General features: G+C 33.0%; 1 protein-coding gene across 2 annotated transcripts in view; it reads left to right on the top strand.

Moving 5' to 3' along the window:
- Positions 1–23,779, top strand: part of LOC136414194 (uncharacterized) — a 37,070-nt gene that overhangs the window by 3,879 nt on the left and 9,412 nt on the right. For both annotated transcript variants that reach the window (XM_066398068.1, XM_066398067.1), the window contains exons 2-3: positions 15,321–15,456; positions 19,667–19,862. In XM_066398068.1, the coding sequence (XP_066254165.1) occupies positions 15,321–15,456; positions 19,667–19,862 (332 nt within the window). The remainder of the gene's footprint in view (positions 1–15,320; positions 15,457–19,666; positions 19,863–23,779) is intronic.

Below are 23,779 nucleotides of genomic sequence, written 5' to 3'. Positions count from 1 at the left end.
CCGATGATAATAAGGTGACTCACTTTTGAGACGTGGAACTTTATTACGACTATAATTTACATTTTTAAATAACATTTCTAACCGACTTCACTCGAGTGTATCTCGTATGTCATTGGGCTTGTTTGTGTTTGCTTAAAGACGGCCAAGGACAATTATTTATTTAAAAGTTGATTTAAGACTTTTAAGTCTTGATGATTTAATTTTATTTTCCATACGTTGTTCGTATAGGTGTAACAATAAAGTCGAATTACTGTTTAATGCATTTCAACGTATTCAGAGGGGTTAATAAAAAAATCACGTTACGTTGGATTTCCTGACTTATACCTTTTACAAGAATGTGAATGTTCAATTGTAAGTTTCAACTCCAGTTTGGTAGTGCCTATTCTTCCAATTTCCATTGAAACTGCTGAGGTTGAATCAAATCTTTCGCAAAAAAACTCAGTAAATATTAAATAGGTGCCACAATTGAATTGAAATTATTTAGAGTATCAATAAACTCAGCAGCACGTAAAAACACAGTTATCTAATATGTTTGTTTATCTAAATATTATAAGCCAGACCGCTTGGAAACGGCAAACATATGGTGAGAATAATAAAGCGTTTTTGGTATGATAAATTTATTATTGACGATTTTGCGTGCTTGTGAAATGAATGTTTGAAAAACAACATACAGTCGCAAAAACATGTTGGACGTGAATACAGGAAGCGTTGATGATGATGACTAAAAGAAAGTATATAGTTGAGTTGGACATGGATATCAGTATCATTTGTAGTTGAAATAATACTTATATACAGTGTGCCCTAGAATCATTTGTGCCAATGAGCAGTCTGTTAGTGGATAAAAGAAGAGAACGATTCAATTAAATATAAGTTGTTCGTTTTTATTCTACAGAGCGTTTAAATATTATTAATTGCATAAATTGGGAATAAATCTTACAGGTTTTAATTTACCGGCTACAAATTGCTCCTACCCTCTAGGAGCGATGAATGGCGTGGAAAATTAATAGATATGATTTTAAGACCAGTTGAAATTCTTTCAGAACGGTATTTAAATTTCTTGAGACACACTTACTTCTAGTTTTGGAGGATATTTCTTTAGCTTAAAGACAATGTTTTTGGTTTATGCAAGACGCCGCTCATGCTCATTACTTTATATGTGTAAGGGAGTTCTTGTACATTAATTTTCCACATCGATGTTTTGGTCGGGGTTGTACACATCTGTGGCCACCACAAAGTCCCGACTTAACCCCATTAGATTTATTTTTTGGCGTATTTTGATGTCATACAAATTCATATATAACAGCAGATAGGAGTTATGAGATAATATTTAAGAACATGTAAAGACAATCAGAAACATCCAAACCGTGTTCAAGGTGCGAAAAAAATATTGGTTTAAGAATTGGAAAATGTATTGGGGTAAACTGCAAAAAATTTTGTCTTTTAGTTTAGTGTTTATCGGAATCTTCTTGATTTTTGCTCCAGGTATCTTCTGACTACTAGTGAGGACACTGGTAGCTCATTCACTAGCTTTCATTTGCACGTAACACGTTTTTGACGATGATGGTACTTCATGATGATTCATGTTTTTTTTCATAACTTTCAAAATGGATAATAAACAGTCGCTTAACAAGTTTGGCCAGCGTTTCTCCATTTCTGTGCCATTTAAATAAAGAGTAATCATAAAAAAATTTAAGTAGTCAGGTGTTTGGTAAATAGTAAATTTCTTAATCAACGCCATACATTTACGGTTTACCGCCCCATGCGAGGATTTTTAATAACCCCTCGTTTCCATTTAGAAAAAAATCTTTGGGTCAAGCTTTGCGTGTAAAAATGTGATTATAGGAGATCCATAAATTAGTCTAGTACCTACATAAAATGTTAGTGGTTACCGTAATTAATGAAAATAAAACTGTGCTTTTCTCAGTAACTAAATATGTAATATTGATTTTGAGAGAACGAAAATGTTTTAATCTTTATCAAAATCCAAATTCTGCATCCATAAACCAGAGGGTAAACTGTGAAACTTATGGATCCTAAATTTCTTGTCGATAACTAATGGAAGGTGGAGAAGGAAAACGAAGTTACGGAGCCGTTTAAAGATTAGTTATAGTTTAAAGATTAGTTTCAAAATCACAGACATCACAGACGTAAGGAGTTCCCAAATTTTTATGTAATGCAATAGTATAAAACACTGAATGAAGAGAAAGAACAGATATCATTCTTTGATAATGTTCCTGAACTTGAGACACAACGAAGAGGAGGATGGTATAAAAGAATGAATAAAAGAAAACGTGTCTATAAGGAGCCCCAAATTTTACTTTTAACATGAGGATCTAAAAAAAGAAATACAGGGTTTTTCTAAAGTCGAAGTTGTGCTTGTATGAGGAGAATTATCCTTTTTCATTATTTTTTTTCTGGCTTAAACTACAACGCAGACAATCAATCAACGACCATGAAAAAAGGAGATGACTTTTTTAAGCCATTTTGTAAATAGTACGATATGAAATACTCTTAACTAAAAAGTTTTAAGATTCTGAGCTAAAGTAATTTTTAATACCATTACACAACAATTAGATTATCAGTTACATTTAATAAGGACTTTGCCCGTGGATGGCAAAATTTAAAGTTTACAAAAATTATTTTTGAGAATGGAAAGATATAAAAATTGGTGGATAGGAGCATTTTATGATTTTGTAATGCAAAAAATTATTATAATATATTCCACAAAGTAAATGAAAATAAGGTGTACCTCCCCTCTTTGGAAATATTTAACTGAAGCAAAGCAGAAAAACAGGTTTTAGGTTTAACCTGAACTTCGTTCTGTCTGACACTGACCACGTAGTAAGTGTTCGATTTAAGTCCAAGAAAGCCTTATCACGAATGACGTTATTGACTAATAATCTTTACCACAACTAATTGGGAATATCATAATGGTAACCGTGGGATCCGGACACGAGCTGTCAGACCAGAATGTTAGTGATTCACTAACACAAATAATAGAAAAGGTTAAATGTTTAGAGTGGTTTGATGAAATTGCCCTAATAACTTCAATACTAGTGAATTCTTCAATGATACGCTGATAAAGGTTATTACACACTAATCTCGAAACACCTTGTATAATCTAACATAAGAATTAAAGAGAATTTTCATAAAGATTTATGCCGAATTAGGGAATATAAGGAGAGATATGAACGCTAAATTGGGAATCAGTGTTGTCACCAGGAATATTTTGTAATTAAAAACATTTAATAGACAAATAGCTTTTGTAATCAAGAGAGAGGAAAACAGCTGTAATATACATAGAATAGATAACAGAGCAGAAAATAATAAGCAACATGAGACTTGAGAACAACTTCCAGCAATAGGTAGAAAGGACGGTCCTTTGTGAAAAATGGCAAAAAAATTAATAAGATATAAATGTAAAGTCACAAAAATTCAAATCAAAGTTGCGTTAAATTAATAAACGAAAGTATCATTCCACGTGGCCCTTTTTGGCACCAAAAACGAAAATAATCTTCCAAGATGCAACTATTTACTGAGTCATTTAATTCATTGAATTGCATTAAAAATAAATGCATAAATTGGCGATGATAGGTTGCAATTACAAAGAATTTCAAAGTCAGCACGAGACTGTTAGTCGCCTTGAAGTAATCGCATTTACCTACTACAGGAAAAAAAGTATTATTTACACCGGAATTTTCAAGATGTTTACACGGACGTTTTCAATGTTTTCCCACTTTGTATTTGACTTTGAAAATGTCTACGCTGATAACACTGAGAAAGCAAATAAACACGTTTTGCGCAAGGTCATCTTACACGGCTTATCGACCAGGTTTTTGACGCTTCTCTACATTAAGAATGGTTAACGAAACAGTCGAGTAAAATTTGTAAGACTATGAAAATGCATAAAAGGGAAGATTGCACAACAGGAAGCATTTCCTGGAAAAATGCAAGTCATACCTTTTACACAAGATTGTGTAATTTAAGCATACTGATCCAATTATTTATACTGAGGTCGATAATTGCACATGTCAATTATCACAACATAATGAGCAATTATTTAACATTGAGGCAAAGAATTACAAAAAACTACTAAAGTTGCTACTGGCTAATTAAAATTTTTACTTTTCCCGTTGTGATTGCAGGTGTTGAACGATGAGTATTAAGGTTAACCTAGGAGGAACAAATTTTATGGTACAATTAAAAGAAGACAACCATAATTACTAAGTTAGATTGATAGATAGTTGCCGCTGCTCTCAGCGGCTTGAAAACCAATAATAAAAGTGGTACCATTTTCAGGATAGTGGAATAAGACGACCGTTAGAGCCGTCCATTATACGGCTCGACTAGTTCTTCTTAGCAAAAGATGTAGGATAATATTGCTCATAGCAGGATTTCAAGAACGCACTCCACTTTGAAATCAGAATTGTAGTTCACGTGCCAAGTCCGAAACAGGGGCAAAAATATTGCGTATCCGCGAGATGTAATATCAAGTATCGATTTTGCGGCCACGTGTAACGGGGGGGATCAGCAAAGTTGGGACCTACTGCCCTTTATTCAAATGACCTTGGAATAAGGGAAGGCATAGAGGGGAACAACCCTGGATACGACGAAAATACGTGCTACGTAGATATTTTTAGGGTGTGAATTTTCCTGAATGGTTTTGAATTGAGAAACAGCGCGAGAAAAATGTATCGTAATGGAAGAAATAATTTCTAAATACTGTCGGGTCTGAAAACACTGAGATTTGTTAATGAAGTAATTTGAAAAACTTTATTATTGAAAAATTTTAAGTAAGTAAAAACGGTAACGTGGAGAATACTTCTTATTTCAGACGGTTTTAAAAGTTATAAAAGTTAGTTTTGGATTCAGCACCTCAGAAATTCGAATTGAAGTCAAATAAAAAAGAAGGCATAGACACTCTCCCTGGGGCCTCAACTGCAATTTTGAAGTTAATCGGACCACTGCACGGCAACAAATGCAACGTCCTAACAAGTGGTCCAATTGCAACCTTCAGAAACTCTCCACGAGATTTTCCAACAAATTTTAACGACAAAACGGAACTCTGCGAACACTGGAAGTTCCAACAACATCTAGTTTAATTTTAAAGTTCATCTCGTGCCTATACATATAATGATGAACCCAACGTTTTACGCAGTGGTTCAATGGCAATTCGTATAAGAATACTAACAGAAACAGTAAAGCAACAATAAAGTTTTCTTGTTGGTTTCAAGTAAAGTAGTGATGGAGTGATTGAGGTGACATATTTCTTTATCGGAACGAATTTAGCAGCTCTGGCGAGATACTGACTTGGCTCAGTCGAACATAGGATCATAGGAACATAAGATCACATATCGTGGCTGATTAGGATTAATGAACCATATCAATCGAAAATTGTTGAAATATGGGTGTTCATAAAAATATATTTTATGCAATCTAAATCTCCAGATGTTAATCTTCAGAGCAATATTTGGTGATTAACCAATGAGGATTAGAAAGATGTAACTTTTCCTTGACCTCGAAAGCAAATTGAAGTTCGACGAACTTTGTGATAATTTTTTTAATTTGTCATAAACGTTGATTGACATGTCCGCCTCTCCTGAAAATTGTTCCTTTATAAATAGAGCGGTCGTAATTAATTTATGTGGGAAAATGCCTCAATTTGTCTAATTGGTACGTATTTGCTAGACTGTATGTCATCTTCAAGTGTCTACAATTTAATTGGTCTAGTTTCAATTTTCAGTTAGACTGAAAAGGGGCCTCAAACTCATGATTTCGAAAATAATTCAACAATGCCACATACCGGATGTATCTGTTACAATGATCCTTAATTCGGATTTTTTTCTGATTAGGAAAAAAGTGTTCTTTTAGTGACACAAATCTACTAAAAGTGGCTGTTAAGTGACACTTTTAATGCTTGGCCTGACAAATAATATTCTTACTGCCTAGGCATCAAGCATTTTTGCAATCACCACAAGTTTGATACATTATAAGCGGCAGTAAAAGTTTTTACAGCCTGGGCAGTAAAAGTGAAACATTTCCAGTGAAAACTATTTTTAATCGTAGAAAATATTATGTGTGTGTTTCTCGTCCAAAACGCTAATGTCCAAAATGACTGCCAGACTTGTCTCAACAGTAAATGTGTTTCTTTTTCGTTTTGTGACATAAATAACTAACTATTCATTACTTTTAAATTAAAGTTCTTTTGATTTGAAATTGATGGAAAACATCGTGACCATTACAAAGATGTTTTTTCTTTTCGGACATTCAATTACGTGAAATTGTGTTTTCTTTGGTCTCCAAATTACAGGAGAGACCATTAATTTCCAGCTCCAAATTACACAACATTTTCTCTTTACAGTTGTTTTAGATCTAAAAGAACCTCATACCGAAAACCAATTTACACAGGATGTTGTTATTTTGGACTTCAAGTGTTACAAACAAAAAATTTCCTTGGGATTCCAAATTACTTACGAGGTGAAATAATCTAGACTGCAAATTACACGATAAACATTTCTCGGTGTCTTGCAAACTATTGTATGATGCAGATAGTTGTAATGAGATGCAAACTGCAAAGAATATTCCAAGAAACGAGATATGTTTCAACTCTACTTTATAAGCAAATAACTAACTTCCGCCTCTAAATCACACTTAGGGCAACGTTAATGGAACATCAAATTACATGACATTTTTGTGAACTCTGTTTTACACGGAAGGTAACACATTTTCGCCTCCACATTACACAGAAAACAAATTTCTTCTTCCTCCAAAATAAGTAGATAGATGATTTGGACTTCAAAACGTTTATCATTCACTTTCCCTTCTTTTGTTGCTACAAGTTACATGTATGTTTTGAATACCTTAAGTTTAAACGGTTTAATGTCTGTCTAACCCATAAAGGTCAGTTCCCTATTAAAACACTTGTTTATTTTCATTCCATAATGACTTTGAACATAATTTCATGAGGTTTATGGTTGCTTTTGGTTACTTTTTTACTCTCAGTCGCTTGAAAAGGTTGGGGACTTCTATGAGTGAACAACTTCGAGGGCGTATTTTAGTTTACAAGATATATTTTATTCATTTTCATGTTTATGTTTTTATTTTATTCAATTTTATGTTTCAATAAATTGCTTTTGGCTTATTCAATCGTATGCAACTCCAATCTGATTACAGAGCCCTGGCAGAAAGTTATTTCTAACGTCAAACCTCTTGAGTGGTTTCTTAAGATACCTCCGCATCTATCGTTTTAACAATGTTTCTGAAGCCTCTACTGTCTTTCTCCTCGTGATCCCTGGAAACCCAGACAGGCAGGGCGTAAAGCTCTGACTTCTAGGCCTAATTGCAATAGGTGAAGTTTGTCCTCCAAGCAGGGCGCGTTGAAGGTTGGTGGACCTTAACCACTTCTGAGAAATATTGTAGTTTTGAGGTTTTTGATTACTCTGACCTCCAAGTTCAAGGACACAATATTTCGCGCATTCATAAGTTTAAAGAGTTGGTTATGACTTATTCAATCATATTTACGATCGCTTAATGTTAACATCAATTTGCTGGTGATTTTATTGAAGTACGGGTGTCCGCTTCTTCACTCACTTCCTCCACTTCATGTGTACCTTCTCACTCAGTAATAATTATGCTAAAAATTGTATCTAATCGTCATTGTAAATATTTGTAAAATTGGCCTGAAACAATGTATTCTTAAAATATCTGCGCTACATACTTGGAACACGTGAAATTCCGATTTTTTTACTTTAATATGTTATGAATCACATAAGTCCAAAACCCAGCCAACTGTCTGGCCAAGCTTATGAAACTTGTTTATTGCTTAATTGGAGCAAATTTAAATTCAATTTGCCACAATAGTCCAAGGTGAAAATGATTTTTTACCTATACCAATGTCCGCTTGAAACTGCTAACTATCACGCATGAGACATTTCCATTCCTGATAGATGTCCTGCCTTCTTGAAGAAGTCATTTGGTTATTTTTAATTAGAGCTAACTAAAAATCTGACCATTGTTAATACCAATACTGTTTATTTCGTTTGACCGAGAATGTGTTAATTAGCCTTGAATAAAATAATAATGTATTTCCACGTGGCGTTTTTTGCAGTTGGACATTGTCCTAACTTAATTCCTTCTATAATTAGTCTAACGTTAAATACATTTAAGTTGAAGGAAACTTTTATCATAGCAAAGCAATCTCAGCGGCAATTTCGTTGCCATTATTGCCTGACCCAAAGAGGGTCGTTTCAGCAATATTTACGCGGGTAAACATAACAGTTTTTCTCAAATTAAACGCTTTGCCTAAAGAGGTTCCAACTTATTTAAAGAACTGTGCCAAGAATTCCCTCGCAAACTTTCATTTAAAATTAGTTGAGTTAATTTGTTATAATGAACTCTTGACAAGTTGTTGAGTAAATATTTCGGAACAAAAAGCCTTGATATGCAGTATATATGTATGTACATGAGTAATAAAAACGGAGTCTAAATTTAAACTTTTAAAGATATTCTGGTTACCAAGAACGGTCAATAATTAATGGACTTTAAATTTATAGTATACACTGCTTGATAGTAAGTAAGGTGACTCGGTGATTAGCCAACTGTCGACTCAAGACACCAGTGTGAAATTCATAAGTTCCCAAAACTCTAATTTTTTTTCGAATGAAAATTGCTCTGAATTAGAAAAGTTTTAAGCGCTTGTTCTCGGTCAGGCTCAGCGTTATTGTTTTCATGAGGCATGTGTTTCATATTTCATCAGGCAGTTCTTTCTTTGGTCAAAGTCCAGTAATCGCTTTATAGTTTGGAGAATCAGAAATTGCAGCTGAATCGATCACATTTCAATCCCCACTACTCATATGTATTTTTTTTCGCTTTTTTAATTCTCAGTGTTTTTCAAATTATCGTCTGCGTGTTAAAAGAAACGGCGCCCCCATCTGAGAGTTGTCGATCGTTGAGTACCCTAAGTGCTGCATTGCCTAGAATCCTTAAGCATAATATTTCGGCAAAATATGTACAAAAACGGTCCCCTATTTCCTGCTATTTTTCATTTATCCATATCATTATCATGTATTTAATCGATGCGATTTAATTGAACATATGTACATATGCCGAGTCCCAGTCTTTTCTAGGAAAATCGATGGTAAATTTACAAAAAAGACATGATAATGACTAGTCGGCTAAACTGACAGTGCTAATTACCCCATTAAACTTCAAAGAAAACGGATGCTTGCCGATTAATTAATAAAGTGCAATAATTACGTAAATGCAAGGCTCACAAATCATTCAATTTTGTCAGTGGCACGTTTAACCGCTTGGATATTTCCTTATTGTTCCTAAGCAATAATAATCGAAATAATCATTCCAATGACCATGTTTCCCTGGCTTGCTTATGACTACCTGCTATTACTCAATCAGCTGTTTTATTGCCTTATTATTAATATCAACTGGTTACGAAATGGGCAAATTCTCCACCAATAAGACAATGTGTATATCGAGCGTCAAACGCAAGGAAAACTATAGAGGGAAATCCAATAGCAGAACTCATCAATTTTCATTCACATTCTTCTTTGACCTAAACTCTGAATGCGGGAATTTTCCCGGAAATTTCGTCGTAGGTTCGTCGAACTTTCGCCTTTTCGTTTCAGGTCGAATCATCATGATTCGCTGTTCAAAACATCACGAAAGATATGTAATTATTGTGTTATGAAAATTGGACATTCACCGAAAATGGGACATTTGATTCTTTGACCCTCATCATCAAGGGAATTGGTTAGATTAGACTGTCATGTTGGGCTGTAATTTTCAATAGTCTGCTCTAAGCGTTTTGGTAAAATTGCCAGGAATTTTACTCCACTCACGTAATAGAAAGCCATGTGTTCTATAGGTAATACTGAAATGGTAATGTAAGTAATTAAGTAATATTTCCTGTTCTTTTCCAATACCATTGTAATATTAGCAAATCATTTACTTTTAATCTTAGTCTTTAAGTATTTCCTTAATCAGAAAAGCAGGGAAATGGCCATTGGGAGTTCTGGGTAAGATCAACTTAGCGTATTTTTTCAGTCTTAAAAATATCTACAACGGCGGTAAAATGTGGACATTGAAGAAAATTAGTAAATTTGATTGGGTTGCAAGTTTAACTTCAAGCGTATGTAAAGAAAAGGTTCGATTTTGCAAAAATAAAGTTAAGACTGGGCGTTTGGAATACGGACCGAAAAAGAAACCCCGAAAAAAAATGCTTCAAAGTGAACAATTTTTTTATGCTCTGAATATGACTAAATAGAGAATGAAGTAGCTAACCTACCCTACTGTGTGCTATTACTGTCGCTCTAGAACCTCTTTTGGGTTCTTTTTGGCCGTGGCCAAAATACCAGTCTGAATAACATCTTATGAAGCTCTCCACTTGGTTGACTTTCTCAGGAGCGTCGTAAGTAATTTCGAATAACAAAATGCAAAAAAATAACAGGCCCAATGCCATATTTTTTACAAATCTTACATAAGTACATTTTCTTCGCAGATCTATTAGAATTAAAAGGTATTAAGTATGTAAACGAAAAATATGTTAAGGTTGCCCTATCCGTTATTCCCGTGGTAATCTTTTGCCGGCCTTTTCTCGGATTTTTTACTTTTTTGACGTTGAAATTAAAGATATATTACTTTGTTCGTGTTACGAAGTGCTATCATCTGCCAAATAACCGTTAACCTGCCTGTATTGTGCATGTGAAATAAGTGTCGAAATTGTGTTAACATTATAACCTGCTGGCGTTTCATTCAGGAAATCCGTAAAAAAAATGAAAAGGAGATATCTCTTATTTTAATATTTTTGCATAGCTTAGAAATAATGGCTCTATAATTCATTAAACTTAGTCAAACCGGCTAAATTAAATTAATGTATTTTTGACGAATAATACACATAGCTTCAAACGTTTTGCATCACCTTGATTCTTGAATATTTTATTACGTGGTGCGAAAAATGTATGATATATTTATTTATTTATGAATTTTAATTACAAATCAATTAGTTTGTACTATAATCATTTTGCCATTAAATTTTAAACAATAAAAAAATGTTTAAAGTAAAAAAGAAATTAATAACGTGTATTGCCGTCTCTGGCATCAATACAATCTTGAAGACGTTACTGCATGTTTTGAGCAAGGTTAGCTATAAGATCTTGAGTAATATATTGCCATTCTTTTACAGCAACAATAACAAGCTTACGGATGTTTCCGGGAGGATTTTTTCGAGAGTTCACAGCTCTGGAAAGCATATCTCAAGCATGTTCTATAGGGTGCATGTCAAGCGATAAAGCAGGCCAATTTAAACGGTTGATCCTTTCACTTTCAAGCTAGTTATTTACTAACATAGTACTATGAGGACGGGCATTGTCGTTCATGAAGACAAATATGTCATCAACAGCCTCTTGCCATGGTCTAACGCATGGATCCAGAATGTCCTTAATATATCAATGGCCCATTATTGTTCCTCAAACATGAATTAAATCAGTACGCCCGTCGGACATTATATCAACCCAAAACACAGCACTTTCTCTCACAAAAGGAGCCATGGAACGAGCGTGAGCAAGTTGAACAGCTCTTGTTGGCTTTCTCCAAACTCGAATTCGGCTACTATCATTTACTAGATAAATTCTGGTTTTTTCAGAAAAAAGAACAAAATTTCAAAATCTTTCAGGTAAGAGTATGTGCTGTTCACCTCACAGCAATCGACGAAGTCTGTGCTGATATTGTCGCTGAAGAACTCTTATTGGTCATGGCAAATCCAACTGAATGATTTATCTTTTTAGCGTTGAACGAGAAATACCAATTGCAAGTGCATGTCTAACTTCCCTTCGAAGCTCTGATATTGTCATAGTAGTGTGCTCACACGGTCTAAATGAATTTTAAAATCAGTTCTTAACATATGTATGATCCCCTATTTCATTTACAACCTGTATAGGAATTCTGTCTTTAGTGAGTAACACGTCTATGGCCACTTCTGGGCATATCTAGCAGGGAGTTAGTCTCTAAATACCGATTCTATATGCGGAAGGCGTCGCTTTGAGAAACGACTATTCGCTCAACTACAAATTTCTGCGAATTTCGTTCTTCCACTAAAGCTGATATTCTTGCCCGATCAGTTTGTGGTATCTTTTGGCGATTCATGATTTTGCTTTGAACCCTAAAATGGTATTAGCCCATTTAATCGAAATAAATATCGAATTTTTTATTTAAGAAAAAATCTGTACAAAATAGTTTATCGATACTAAAAGGGTATTGTTGTTGGTGATAAACAATAAATGTGAAGGTAACAAAAAAAGTCGCCCGGCAAATTATTTTAAAACAGAAAAATCAGGTGACGCAAAACTTCCGAAGTAATGTGTACTTAAAAGTGATATTTCCATGTCGTATTTCAAAAAACTAGAATACTACATCAAAAATCAAAAATGATGTCAGAAGTTATGAGTAGAATTGGCAAGCTGCATATGATGATATTTTTAAAACGTTTTTCTTGGTCATATTCTTTAATAACATAAGTTGTCGAAGTAATCCTCAGACACCTTGTACACATATTTCAATAATTTAATCCTCGTTGAAAAATCTAAACATTCGAATGTAAGGGTATTTCCATGTAAAATTTTAGCGTTTTGATTAAAAAAAACACAAAATCATTCCTGTGTAAAGCTTTTTCAACATGTGAAAATTTTCAGGAAATGAACTGGAATTCAATGTTCCAACTTCATAGAAACATTTGGATTATGGTTATATAATTTTCGTTTGAATCTAAAATGTATTTATTTATTTAAGATATGCTCGAAAGGTAAATTAATTTTTGCATTTGAAGGCGAAGTTTACAGATTTTAGCGTGATTATAAGTTAAAGAATAAACACAAAACACAAAACGCCTTGTGTAAACACCAATTTGCTATCTTAACAGTAGCAAAAATGCGCGGGTTTCGCATAATTCTGTGAACAAATTTATGAGACTTGTATGCAAATTTAACACAACTTCCACTCTGCTCAATGAGGAATAACACAATAAAACCCAGTTTGAGGGCGTTTACCCTCGAATCAATAGAGTCACCTCAAACCTCAAAGGTGCAACTACGTTATAATCATAGAAAATTGTAGCTTTATTTATACCATAAAACCGACACGACAACGTTATTAATGAGTTTTCCATCCAACTATGTATGTGCATACATTCTAAAGTTCCTATGATGCATTTTGTGCTGAGGAAAACAAACCAATAAATTTGAGTGCGTACTAATATTAATGCAGCTAAAATTTAATAGGTGCATTTGTCGTTAAATTAATTTTCCTCAACGTACCAAAAGTGCAGTTTCCAAATTGTTGTTTCAACTTAATATTCACCAAGCATAACAAACTTCTATAGCCCATATCCATATTCACTATTGAGCACCATAGACGATTAAAATTCGCATTGTTTGCTGACTTTGATATTATTGGATGTTCTTTTGACCGCTGGATAATTTATGCCGACACTAGGAATTTTCCCAAGTTAATATCGTCGTTTTGTGTGTTAAAAATTGGCCGACTGCATTTCAATTCAGTAGGCGTCTGTTTGCTATAAGACGCTATGAATCTTGAAGTCTTCACTTTTGCTGGTAGTTAAGTCGCAAATTCCTGGTAGGGATCTTGCGGTCTAATTGGAAATCGAAAGAATCTTCGCGGGGTCCTTGGAATTTTAAGATTTAACTAATTCGTACTGGTTAGCCGCAAAGTATCAGAACAATGTCACGTGTTTATTTAAACCATTACAATGTTTACATTGAAAACGTGTTAAGTTTAGCACATTTTACGATTCCAGCCGAGCCCAGAGCAAACTATACTGATAAACTTCTAAAAGGCTAAATTGTGTACTGGCAAACAACGTGATAAATATTATGTTGGCGATGCGTATTGAATATGTAATAATGTAAATGTGAATTCTTTTGGCGTTTCACCTTTTTCACTGGTGGACTTGAATCCCGCCCTTTTTGTGATAATTCTGTAACAGCTTCGCATTGCATTGACTTGGGCAAATTTATATATAGAAAATAAACTTTCCTTGTGGCCTCCGCTTATAAATTTGCGATTACGTGGGATTTCTTCTCTAAAAATATGCTCTGTTCTATTTAGTAGTTCGATTTAGTTAAATCAAGGCCAACTAATCCGTAGTATAAGCTGTCTGTACAATCGTATTTGATCGAGAGAGACAAAAATTTCACATCACCGACGAACGTTAAAAGAAAATTTGGAGGCTGATGGGTTGTTCCGTCTTTTTTGAAAGTAAAAAAAAACAATACACTAACAAAACCCACTTAGATCAATCACGAACACAGATAATAAAATTAAAAAAAAACAACAGATTAAATTAGATACAATGATCAAACACTAGTCACTTACTTCAAATCAACCTTTTCAAATGATGTTAAAAGCTACATACTTTTTACATACACAATAAAATTAGTAGGTACAATTACTTACTTTGTAATTGCACCTACTTCATCAGTGCCCTTTCTCCAAATAAATGTGAATAATAAAATATTAAATTATGTTTGACTTTCATTTACCTTCCAAAGCTATCTAAGTTGTTATAGAAAGTGAGTTTAGAAAGTTAATTATTTGTTTCAATCACGATTTTGATACCTTTGGAAGCTGAATCAAAGTCAGTCATCTTTTAAAATTTCGTTATTCTAATTTAGCTAGAGGAAGAATTGACCGACAAAGCAGTCGCAATTACGTACCTGCAGAAAGGGATTTTACAAGCACTCTGCTGGCTTTGACTCACATTCCAAAACTAAATCTCATTTTATGCTTAATTTCTTCAATTATCTGATTTATTTTGTGCTCAATTTCATTCTCTATCTGCCTCTAATAATCAACTGCAATCCATGGAATAATCGCAAAGCAGATTTTCCTGCAAATATCCATTTTGGAATTTCATTACTTATTTCATATTCATCGTAACTACTTTTGCGTGAATGCAAAAAATTCAAAACCTAAACTATTTCTTACGGAAAATAAATTGTTTATTCAATTAAATATAATTATTGTTTGGCCATGTTGCCGAGTCCTTTAAATTCACTTAGTTTATTTAAAATTGATCTAATTTGTGAGATTTAATGTCCAAGCTGACAACCCACGAACGCCAGAAGAAAACTGTTGAAATTGATATTCGACATGAGAAAACATGAATTTCAATGCGGCGGCACAAATTATAACGTAACTGAAATGTGTGATTATACGGGCTGTAGGTGAATTAGTGCTCAACAGAAACGTGTTTTCTAGTAGATTAATTTTAATGCAGTTTTATTTTTTTACAGTGGTATTCTGCGACTATGCCGCCTCAGGAAGGTCACTGCAATTCATCGAAGAGTACATTCTACGAGAGGTACTCCCAACATATGGCAACACTCATTTTACAACAAGCATATCGTCACTACAAACCACCCTCTTCAGGTAAGTACCACGGTACTTTTGCGCAAATATGCATATTCTCTAAACAACAAATACATAATAGAGAAAGAAAATGTTTAAAATAGCTCTTGATCTATTGAAGGAAGCATGAGCAATGTTTATAAACAGTTTATAATGTAGATATGAACAATGCCTGTAGTTACGATTTCCCTTACGTGCACGTTAAAAATGAAAAATTGTGCCAGTTCTATATGACTACTTTTGAATTCACCTTAACTACATAATTTATTCAGAAATTATCTAATACATATTTCAAAATCTTTTTTGCATATGCTCTTTACAATGGGTTAAAGTGAGATTTGCTAATGTTGCCCCCGTATCTTAAGTGCGTCATCTCCAAGCCACTCATCTTTCCATGAATATTTGATATTTTCTGTTAATTTTCAAAAGCGGTTGTACATCAGTATATTCTATTAAAGTAATCGTTACGTGAATCAAGAACGTGTGCAAACTTTCAATTAAGTAATCTTGATCAGATATAATGATTAGAAGTTAATTTCTATTTATTCTATTTAGAAAATCTTAAAACAAGTTGTACTGAATACAATGAGTTATTAAAGTCTAATACAGGATAGATAAGGAGAACTTTCCCAAGATGAATTGCACCACTTGTTCAGGTTTTCTATGATTACTTTATTTATGATTCTTTATTTCAATATTTCTCTGTAAACTAACCGTTTGCCGCAAATTTAATAAATTTAGCCGTAAATCGTTGCGACATCCAATATTATGAATTTCCGTTTCTGTATTGTCTTTAGTTTTAATTTCATCTTATAAATATCTCAGAATTGTAAATTGATTTTAAGCTTTTTCTAGAGGTTCCCTTAAGTGTTTTCTTCTTCTAGGATTTTAATTTTTATTTGGATAATGAACAAAAAACTAATGGATCTAGTTCTCTATATGATATCCTTGAGATTTCGAAGAAAGTCGCTTTAGGTCGTATTTTTCTACATTCTACTAACCCCGAAACAAGTTAAACATTTTTTAAAATTAACTCTTTAGCAGAATTCGATTTTTTCCTAGTATTCTGCAAATACGAAAATTACGTTTTATTCGGTTTCGAATTATGCAACTTTACCCTAATTAAACCGATCTTGTAACTCTTCAGATAACCGAAATCTCCATGCTTAAACTCGAGAAATCGTTTCATCTATAGGCACTTAAATTTATTAGTTTTTAATAAATTAAATTAGGCTGCTTTAAATACGGTATTCAATAGTTTTTAAGTTTGCGATTTAATTTCTGCCAATGCATGTTGTCGCTGCTGTTAAAATTGAAATAATATGTCCATTTTCTATAGATTAATGTAACAAATCTGATTGAGTTTCCGATAGTTATTTCCGCTTACACCATGGGTTGCAGATTTCGAACGAATTTGATTTACACTAGGGCGGGGCCGGGACAAAATTTCTAGTTGCAGTCATTTCGGACCAGTGTTACGCAATTCTAAATTTAAAGATATCATTGTATAGAGAAAAGAAATAATTCAGGCGTTTTAAACAAAAATGGAGTTGTTTTAAACAAATATTTATTTGAATGTAGCGAAACATGATGAATTATGAGGTAAGATCATAATTTCTTTAATATTTGTATGTATGTACTTCTTCATTTGTGACATAATTGTTTATTTGGTTTAAATAAGACGATTCACCCAAATCATTATTTTTGATAAAGAACAATTATTTATTTGTACTTTTTTAATAATTCATTTCTATTAAATAAAATATCGTTAGAAGAAACATTTTATCCCTTATTTATTATTTTCTTATTTCTCTGTCTCCATTTTATAATTGCTGCATTTAACTGTTTTTCTATCTATATCAGGTTTTGAGATAAATGCTAAAAACAAAATTTTTTAGAGTTTTGGATTAGAACGTTTTCAAGAAGGACATTTTCCTCTTTTCATATTTCATTTTTATTCAACTTTTGATAGTTTATTGTTCACATTCATTTGCTTCCCAATTAAATTTGTTTACAACGCTATTCATACACGTTTTATAAGATCACATAGTGCAGGCATTAATATAATACATCAGACACCTTTTTGTAGCTTTTATCACAATCATTCAGAATAATTACTTGGGGTTTTTGGATTACATGAAAAAAGAATCTGCGTCACTCGTTTATGTGTAAAATGTGCGCATCTCACATTTGCTTTGTTTAACATAGTGCTCCGCTCGGCAATTAAAATTTTATGTTAGTAGTTTATAGTTTTTTGATAAAATTACTGAAAGTCAATGGTTTCGTCCTCAAACTGCGTTTTAGTTTATCGATTTATTTGATCTACAGTTCATAATGAATGTTGGTGCTCCACATTATAGCAGAAGAAATTAAGTCCGTATGTAAATACAAGCGTATAAAAAAACACATTGTGTGATTTACCTAAACATTGCGGTTTTATCTCAAAGCTTTACGATCTGATATATAATCGTCATTACTGAGTAACTTAAAAGCTCGTGTTTACTTGATACATATAATGGAGGGACTAATATGCTAAATTCCCGCTTTGTTATCGCTTTTGCTTGACACAATCAAAGCGATAAAGAAGACAATGTCGAGGAGGATTAACATTTACATTAGGCAGACTTACACTTGATTTAATTTAATGAAATTATCCTGGTAACCAACCTGCAGCTCAAATTAGCTAATTAAGCCGAATCTAAAGCAATTGGAACATTACTGTGCTATCTGGAACCATTACGCGAACACATTATGTTCGGTAATGCAATAATCCAATAAGGATATCCGGCGAAAGTATTTCGTAACAATACCGTTGGTACTGGAGGAAATGTTCCACTTTTTTAGTCTGGGAATTATGAAGTTGTTGATTGGGAAATAAGTTAGTTGGTAGTTATTCACCTAGTAATCATGGTCTTTTGGAGTCCAAAAGCATGTAATTTTTTTTAGATATCTTCTAGGAACTATAAAAAAGCTGGCTCTAATGTAGAATATCAATACGTATTTGGTGGTCTCCTCTTTATCCTCTTGCCTCTAGAAAACATGTGGTACCTCTGGTTAAATCAGGCATCCAGTTCAGGAGATTCTTATATGTTATGCAAACTCCCATATAAATCTTTTGTGTTTGTATGAAGACTAACCACTATGAGTTTTTGTTTCTTTTTCCTAATCTACTCTGATTAAAATAATCCATAGAACTCCACACTTCACCTTATATTAAATTTATTATGCAAGCTGCAAACTTTCTTATAAATATTTATTATAAACTTTTAAAAAAACAAACTGCCATAACCTATCGTAACAATTTTTCAATTGATGCCAAATTAAACAACTGTGCTCATAAAATAGGTTTACGCACGTCCTCTTCAAAAAACCTTGCGATACTATACTGCACTTTTAGATAAACAAAGATTGCAAAACAAGTGAGTTTCGAATCTTATTTAAACATATTGAGTTTAATTATAGCTTTTTGTGATCTTGTTTTATAAAACCGCGAATAATCCACGATCTATGATACATTATAGCTCAAATAGTCTTGGAAGGCACGTTCAGAAGTATGTCACTTTTTTGGTTTTCGTTATATAGTAGAAAATGTATGAAAACCTTGATGATTAACCGCGCACTTATCATCTATTTTAAATTCAGGAAGCACGTTAATTATTCAAATCAATAAGAATTATTTGCGCTCATTAGCGTTTCGGTTTTGTTTTGGGGTTCATTATCTACTTTTGTGTGTTAAAAACTGAGTATTATAGAACAACAGGCTTTGTATCCAGTAGTATCTTATGACTCATTTATGCTTTATGATTTTTAACGATGTAATATGCAAAATGCAAAGGATTTATTCTTAAAATTTTAGATGTGTCTAAAAAATGTAATTACATCTTCATTTAAGTGCATTTTTTGAAAATTGGAAGCCAAGGAAGAATTTTTGAAATTGCACCTTTTATCTACCTATGGTGTTACCGTGTTTTTGATTCTATCTCCAAATTGGTCGAAAGCATCTCATTTGAATAACCTTCGAAATCCACTTTCTACGCTCCTAAGAATCAATTTGAGCAGATGTAAATTTGTTTTCTTATAATATATGCGTTTTTCAACTAATTAAATTTCAGTAACGTGGGTAATTCGTAGAACTGGTTGATTAAATATTGAACACTCCAAAGTTTTTTTCTGGCTAGCAAACTCGAACTGTGCTATTATTTCATGTTAACTAATTTTTCTTTTGTTACAGACAAGAAGCAAGGGAAATCCTACGTACAGCAGTAAATGCAACTGAAGACGAGGCAGTAATCTTCTGCGGACATGGGTGTATTGATGCTCTAAACAAGCTAATATGGGCACTGGACATTCGGGACACTCCGATAATTTTTACCGGACCTAGTGAGCACAGGGAGAATTTGACTTTATGGCAAAAGACTGGAGCCAAGGTGAGAGATTACTTTACAAATTAGTTCTATTGAATTTCATTTCAATAGATACTTGAATTAACTTTTCTTTATATTCAGTTCGGAAACGAATAATCCATACTTATTTTAATTCTGCAACAAACGCGTTCTTCGGGAATATCGCGAATATTAAGGCTATAGTAATAAATATCGAAATATGACTCAATTTCTGATGTAATAAGATATAGAGTATAGAATGTAGAGATGGTCCAGTTTTACATATTAGACGTATTAAAGCCATTTTTGGTCCTGTATATAAAAAAAATGTGACCGAAGACTTGAAAAATAAATTAGTTTTTTCTCCATTGTCTAAATTTTGTAAAGAAAATGTATGATATTCATTACACCTCCCTCATAAAACTTATCAATTTTCCTTTTAAAATAGTATACGAGTAAAATATGTACATAAACATAAGTAACATCAACAATATGTCCGGAAATTGCTAATAATCCCTATAATATCAAACAAATTAAATCGATTCCTTGTTAATTAATTAACATTATTAACATAATATGATGGGATATAAAAAGTTGTTTACGACTGTTTTACTAACACTTCCAATTAAGAAATTGTTGGGTTTTTGCCAAGAATTGCAGACATGCTCATGTATAAGTATCTGAGATTGAAACTTCGCTGTAAGAAAATCTTTTGTGCAGAGCTACAGTTTCCCAACAAAGAGTTTCGCTTATTAATTTCCCGTCTAGAATTGATTTTCCTGTGAATGTCTTCACGTTAAATTCTAGCCCCCCCTCACTTTGTGTGTTGGCGTTTCTACCTGCACAAATTATTAATTAATTAAAACCATCCAAAACCAGTTGGCCAGACACATATTTAGCAATGCAAATTCGGACATAACTCTCCACTTCGACATCGCCGCATTGAATCAACAAAACAATTGATCAAAGAAATCAGAACGAGGCCATCAATCAAAGGAATCAAAGCCTAATCAGTCCTTATATGGTTGAGATTTGCAAATCTTGCTTATTGTATTGCGCTAATTGAAAATAACTTTCTCTACATATTTCTGGCTTGCCGAATTTAATTTTCGGGGGAAGTCATTGACACCTTTGTGGGTTAAGTGTTTTTTTGCAAGGATGTATGGGTGTAACACGTTATGGGTTGTAGCCTTTCAAGGCTGTTTTTTTTTCTGCTTTGATTAGATGAAATGAATGCAATATAAGTTTTCGGGCGTGAAGGAGATGGAGGAAGTTTTTCCAATTTTAGAAAGCGCAGAAAAGTGTGGAAGTGTATTGAAAAGAGCATGAACTTCTTTATCAAATAATATTACGCTGAGCAAAATCGGTTAGGGGAAAAGTAATTTTCTATCCAGGAACACAGAGCTTGCATGTCAAAATAAGAAAAGTAAATATGAAGTTCTTTTTTAATTTAGGAAAAATGAAAGGAGCCGTAAAAATAGGCACATGCTGTCGAAGAGAATATGCACTTTTCTATTAAATCTAAGTTCACGCGGAGGCAAATATAGGTAAAGAAAAAAGTGCTTTTCTTCGCCTGGAAAAGAGCTTAGATGTTAAATATACAGGATGTTCTTAAATATCATGTACATATGGAAAGGAGTCATATTTTTAACTTACTTCATGACTGAAACTTCATATAAACATAGATCCTCAAACGCTTCATTACCTATCTACAGAGTGTTCAAACTTCAGTAATTTTTGAGTTTTTTCTTTATAGCTTTTGTAGCTTTTAACATATTTAGCTAAAATTTCGAATACAAGTATAGTTTACACTATAGGACCTATATCATTGGGCATGCCAAATGATTTTGATAATCTAAAAGGTTATATTTTTTTAGGGATTATGTCTCATTTTCTCCCTCTGAACTTTTCGTGGTGCGCCGCTGGTAGATTCTAAAATACAAAATGACTTTTTTTATTTTGTTTAGAAACTTTTTGGTCTCTTGTAGTTTTTTCATATCTGCGTTGGTTATTGTGAAAAAAAATAAAAAACAATTTTCTGTAATTTGCCAGATGAAATAAAAATTTATCATGGGTAAGCAATTATTTCTTATAGGTCATTTTCTATTTTTAACAATTTTAAAAGCTTATTTGGAAACACCTGTTAAAAATTAAACCCGGAATGATCCTAAATAATAATAATAATAATAACCCTATTAAAGAAACTACGTTATAACAATTGTTGAAAGTGACCTCCCTCAACTTTTACACATGCGTCCGCCCTTTTTTTCATTGATGCCTGTACCCCTTCAAATACCCCCGGAGTGTTTCTTACGCTTTTAAATACATTTAATATTCGATTTCATACCTTATCGACATTATTCAGTGGTGTTGTATGCATTAAAAATTTTAGATGCCCCATAAGAAAAAAAGTTTAGACTATTTTCATAAGTCAGGAAACCTAGGAGACTATGATTGAGACCCGCCCCACTTATTCTCATATACTTCATTCAAATACTCCTGTGCCAAAACAGAAAAATATGCTGAGGCACCATCGTGCATATACCACATTTGATTTCTCAGCAAAAAAGTTTTTTTCCAGTAATAAAGTCAATTCTTGTTCCAAAAATTGCCGGCATGCATTACCAGTAAGGCGACCATGCAAAAAGAAAGGACCGATGAGATGATCCCAAATGATTCCAATCCATACATTTAATGAGAACTACTCTTGAAAATGTATTACTACAATTTGATGTTGACTTTCTTCCACCCATATATGGTTATTATAAAAATTTGTAACCGAATTTTTTGTAAAATTGGCTTTGTCAGTAAATAGGATCTTCAACCAAAATTGGAGTTTACTGCTGGCCTGTTACGTTACTACTGGCTGAAATTAATCCCTAAAGGGAAATTTCGAGGAAGAAGCATCTGGACCGTTTAAATGTGATAAGGGTATAGCAAAGAATCACGCAGGATACGCCAAACAACTTCATGTCTAATAATTATTTGTTCGCCAATGTTTCTGGTGTTAGTGTCTGGATGTTCCTCTATTTCATTTGGAACAGCTTCTTTACCTGTGATATTTTAACAGTACGAGGTTTACTTGCATCACTGGTATTTTTATTAAAATTTTCGGTTTCTACCATATTCTCTTGCATTTCTATTTACAAAGTCATACATAAAATATATATCATCCATTTCAGAATTCGTAAAATTTAGCATTACGAGATTATAAGGAGAATTTAGAACGCTTTTATATGTTACAGTTTACAACATAAACTTTTAATTTATAAAGATATACAGGCACAAGTTATCCAAATGAAGCCACAGTCTACTACACTTTTTTCATGCTCATTTTAAACATTTTCATTTTATTTGGCGAATTACAGAAATTCGTTTTTGATAACCGACACAGATACGGAAAAACTACAAGAAACTAAAAAATTTCGAAATAAGATAAAAAAGTCATTTCTATTTTAGAATCAACTAGCGACGCACGGTGAAAAAGTTCAAGGGGAAAAAGGCAGCATGGCTCCGAAAAAAATGTTACCCTGTAGATTATCAAAACCATTTGACATGTCCAATGATGTAAGTTCTACAGCGCAAGCTATGTCCCAAATTTTAGCTCAATATTTTAAAAATTGCACAGGGTTATAAAGAAAAAACTAAAACATTTCTGAAATTTGGACCTGTGGATAAGTAACAAAGTATTCGCGGCCTTATCTACATGAACTTTTAGTCTTGATATAAGCTAAAGCCCTTTCGTATGTACATGATATTTAGGAACACCCTGTATAATAGTCGTTCCACTGTCGAAAAGAACAGTTTTTCTGTTAAATGACACTGTGTTGGTTAAAATCAGTCAAGAGGAAAGTGCATTTCCTGTTGTGTAAACGGTGTCCAAATGTGAAATAACAAGTTTAGTTTTTAAAAAATTAGAAATTAAAAGTTAATTTTTACAATTTAAAAAAGCACAAAATTTT

The sequence above is a fragment of the Euwallacea similis genome, chromosome 16 (assembly GCF_039881205.1).
Source record: "Euwallacea similis isolate ESF13 chromosome 16, ESF131.1, whole genome shotgun sequence".
NCBI lineage: Eukaryota > Metazoa > Arthropoda > Insecta > Coleoptera > Curculionidae > Euwallacea > Euwallacea similis.
Note: the sequence above shows the minus strand (reverse complement) of the source record. Positions and strands in the feature narration are given on the sequence as shown.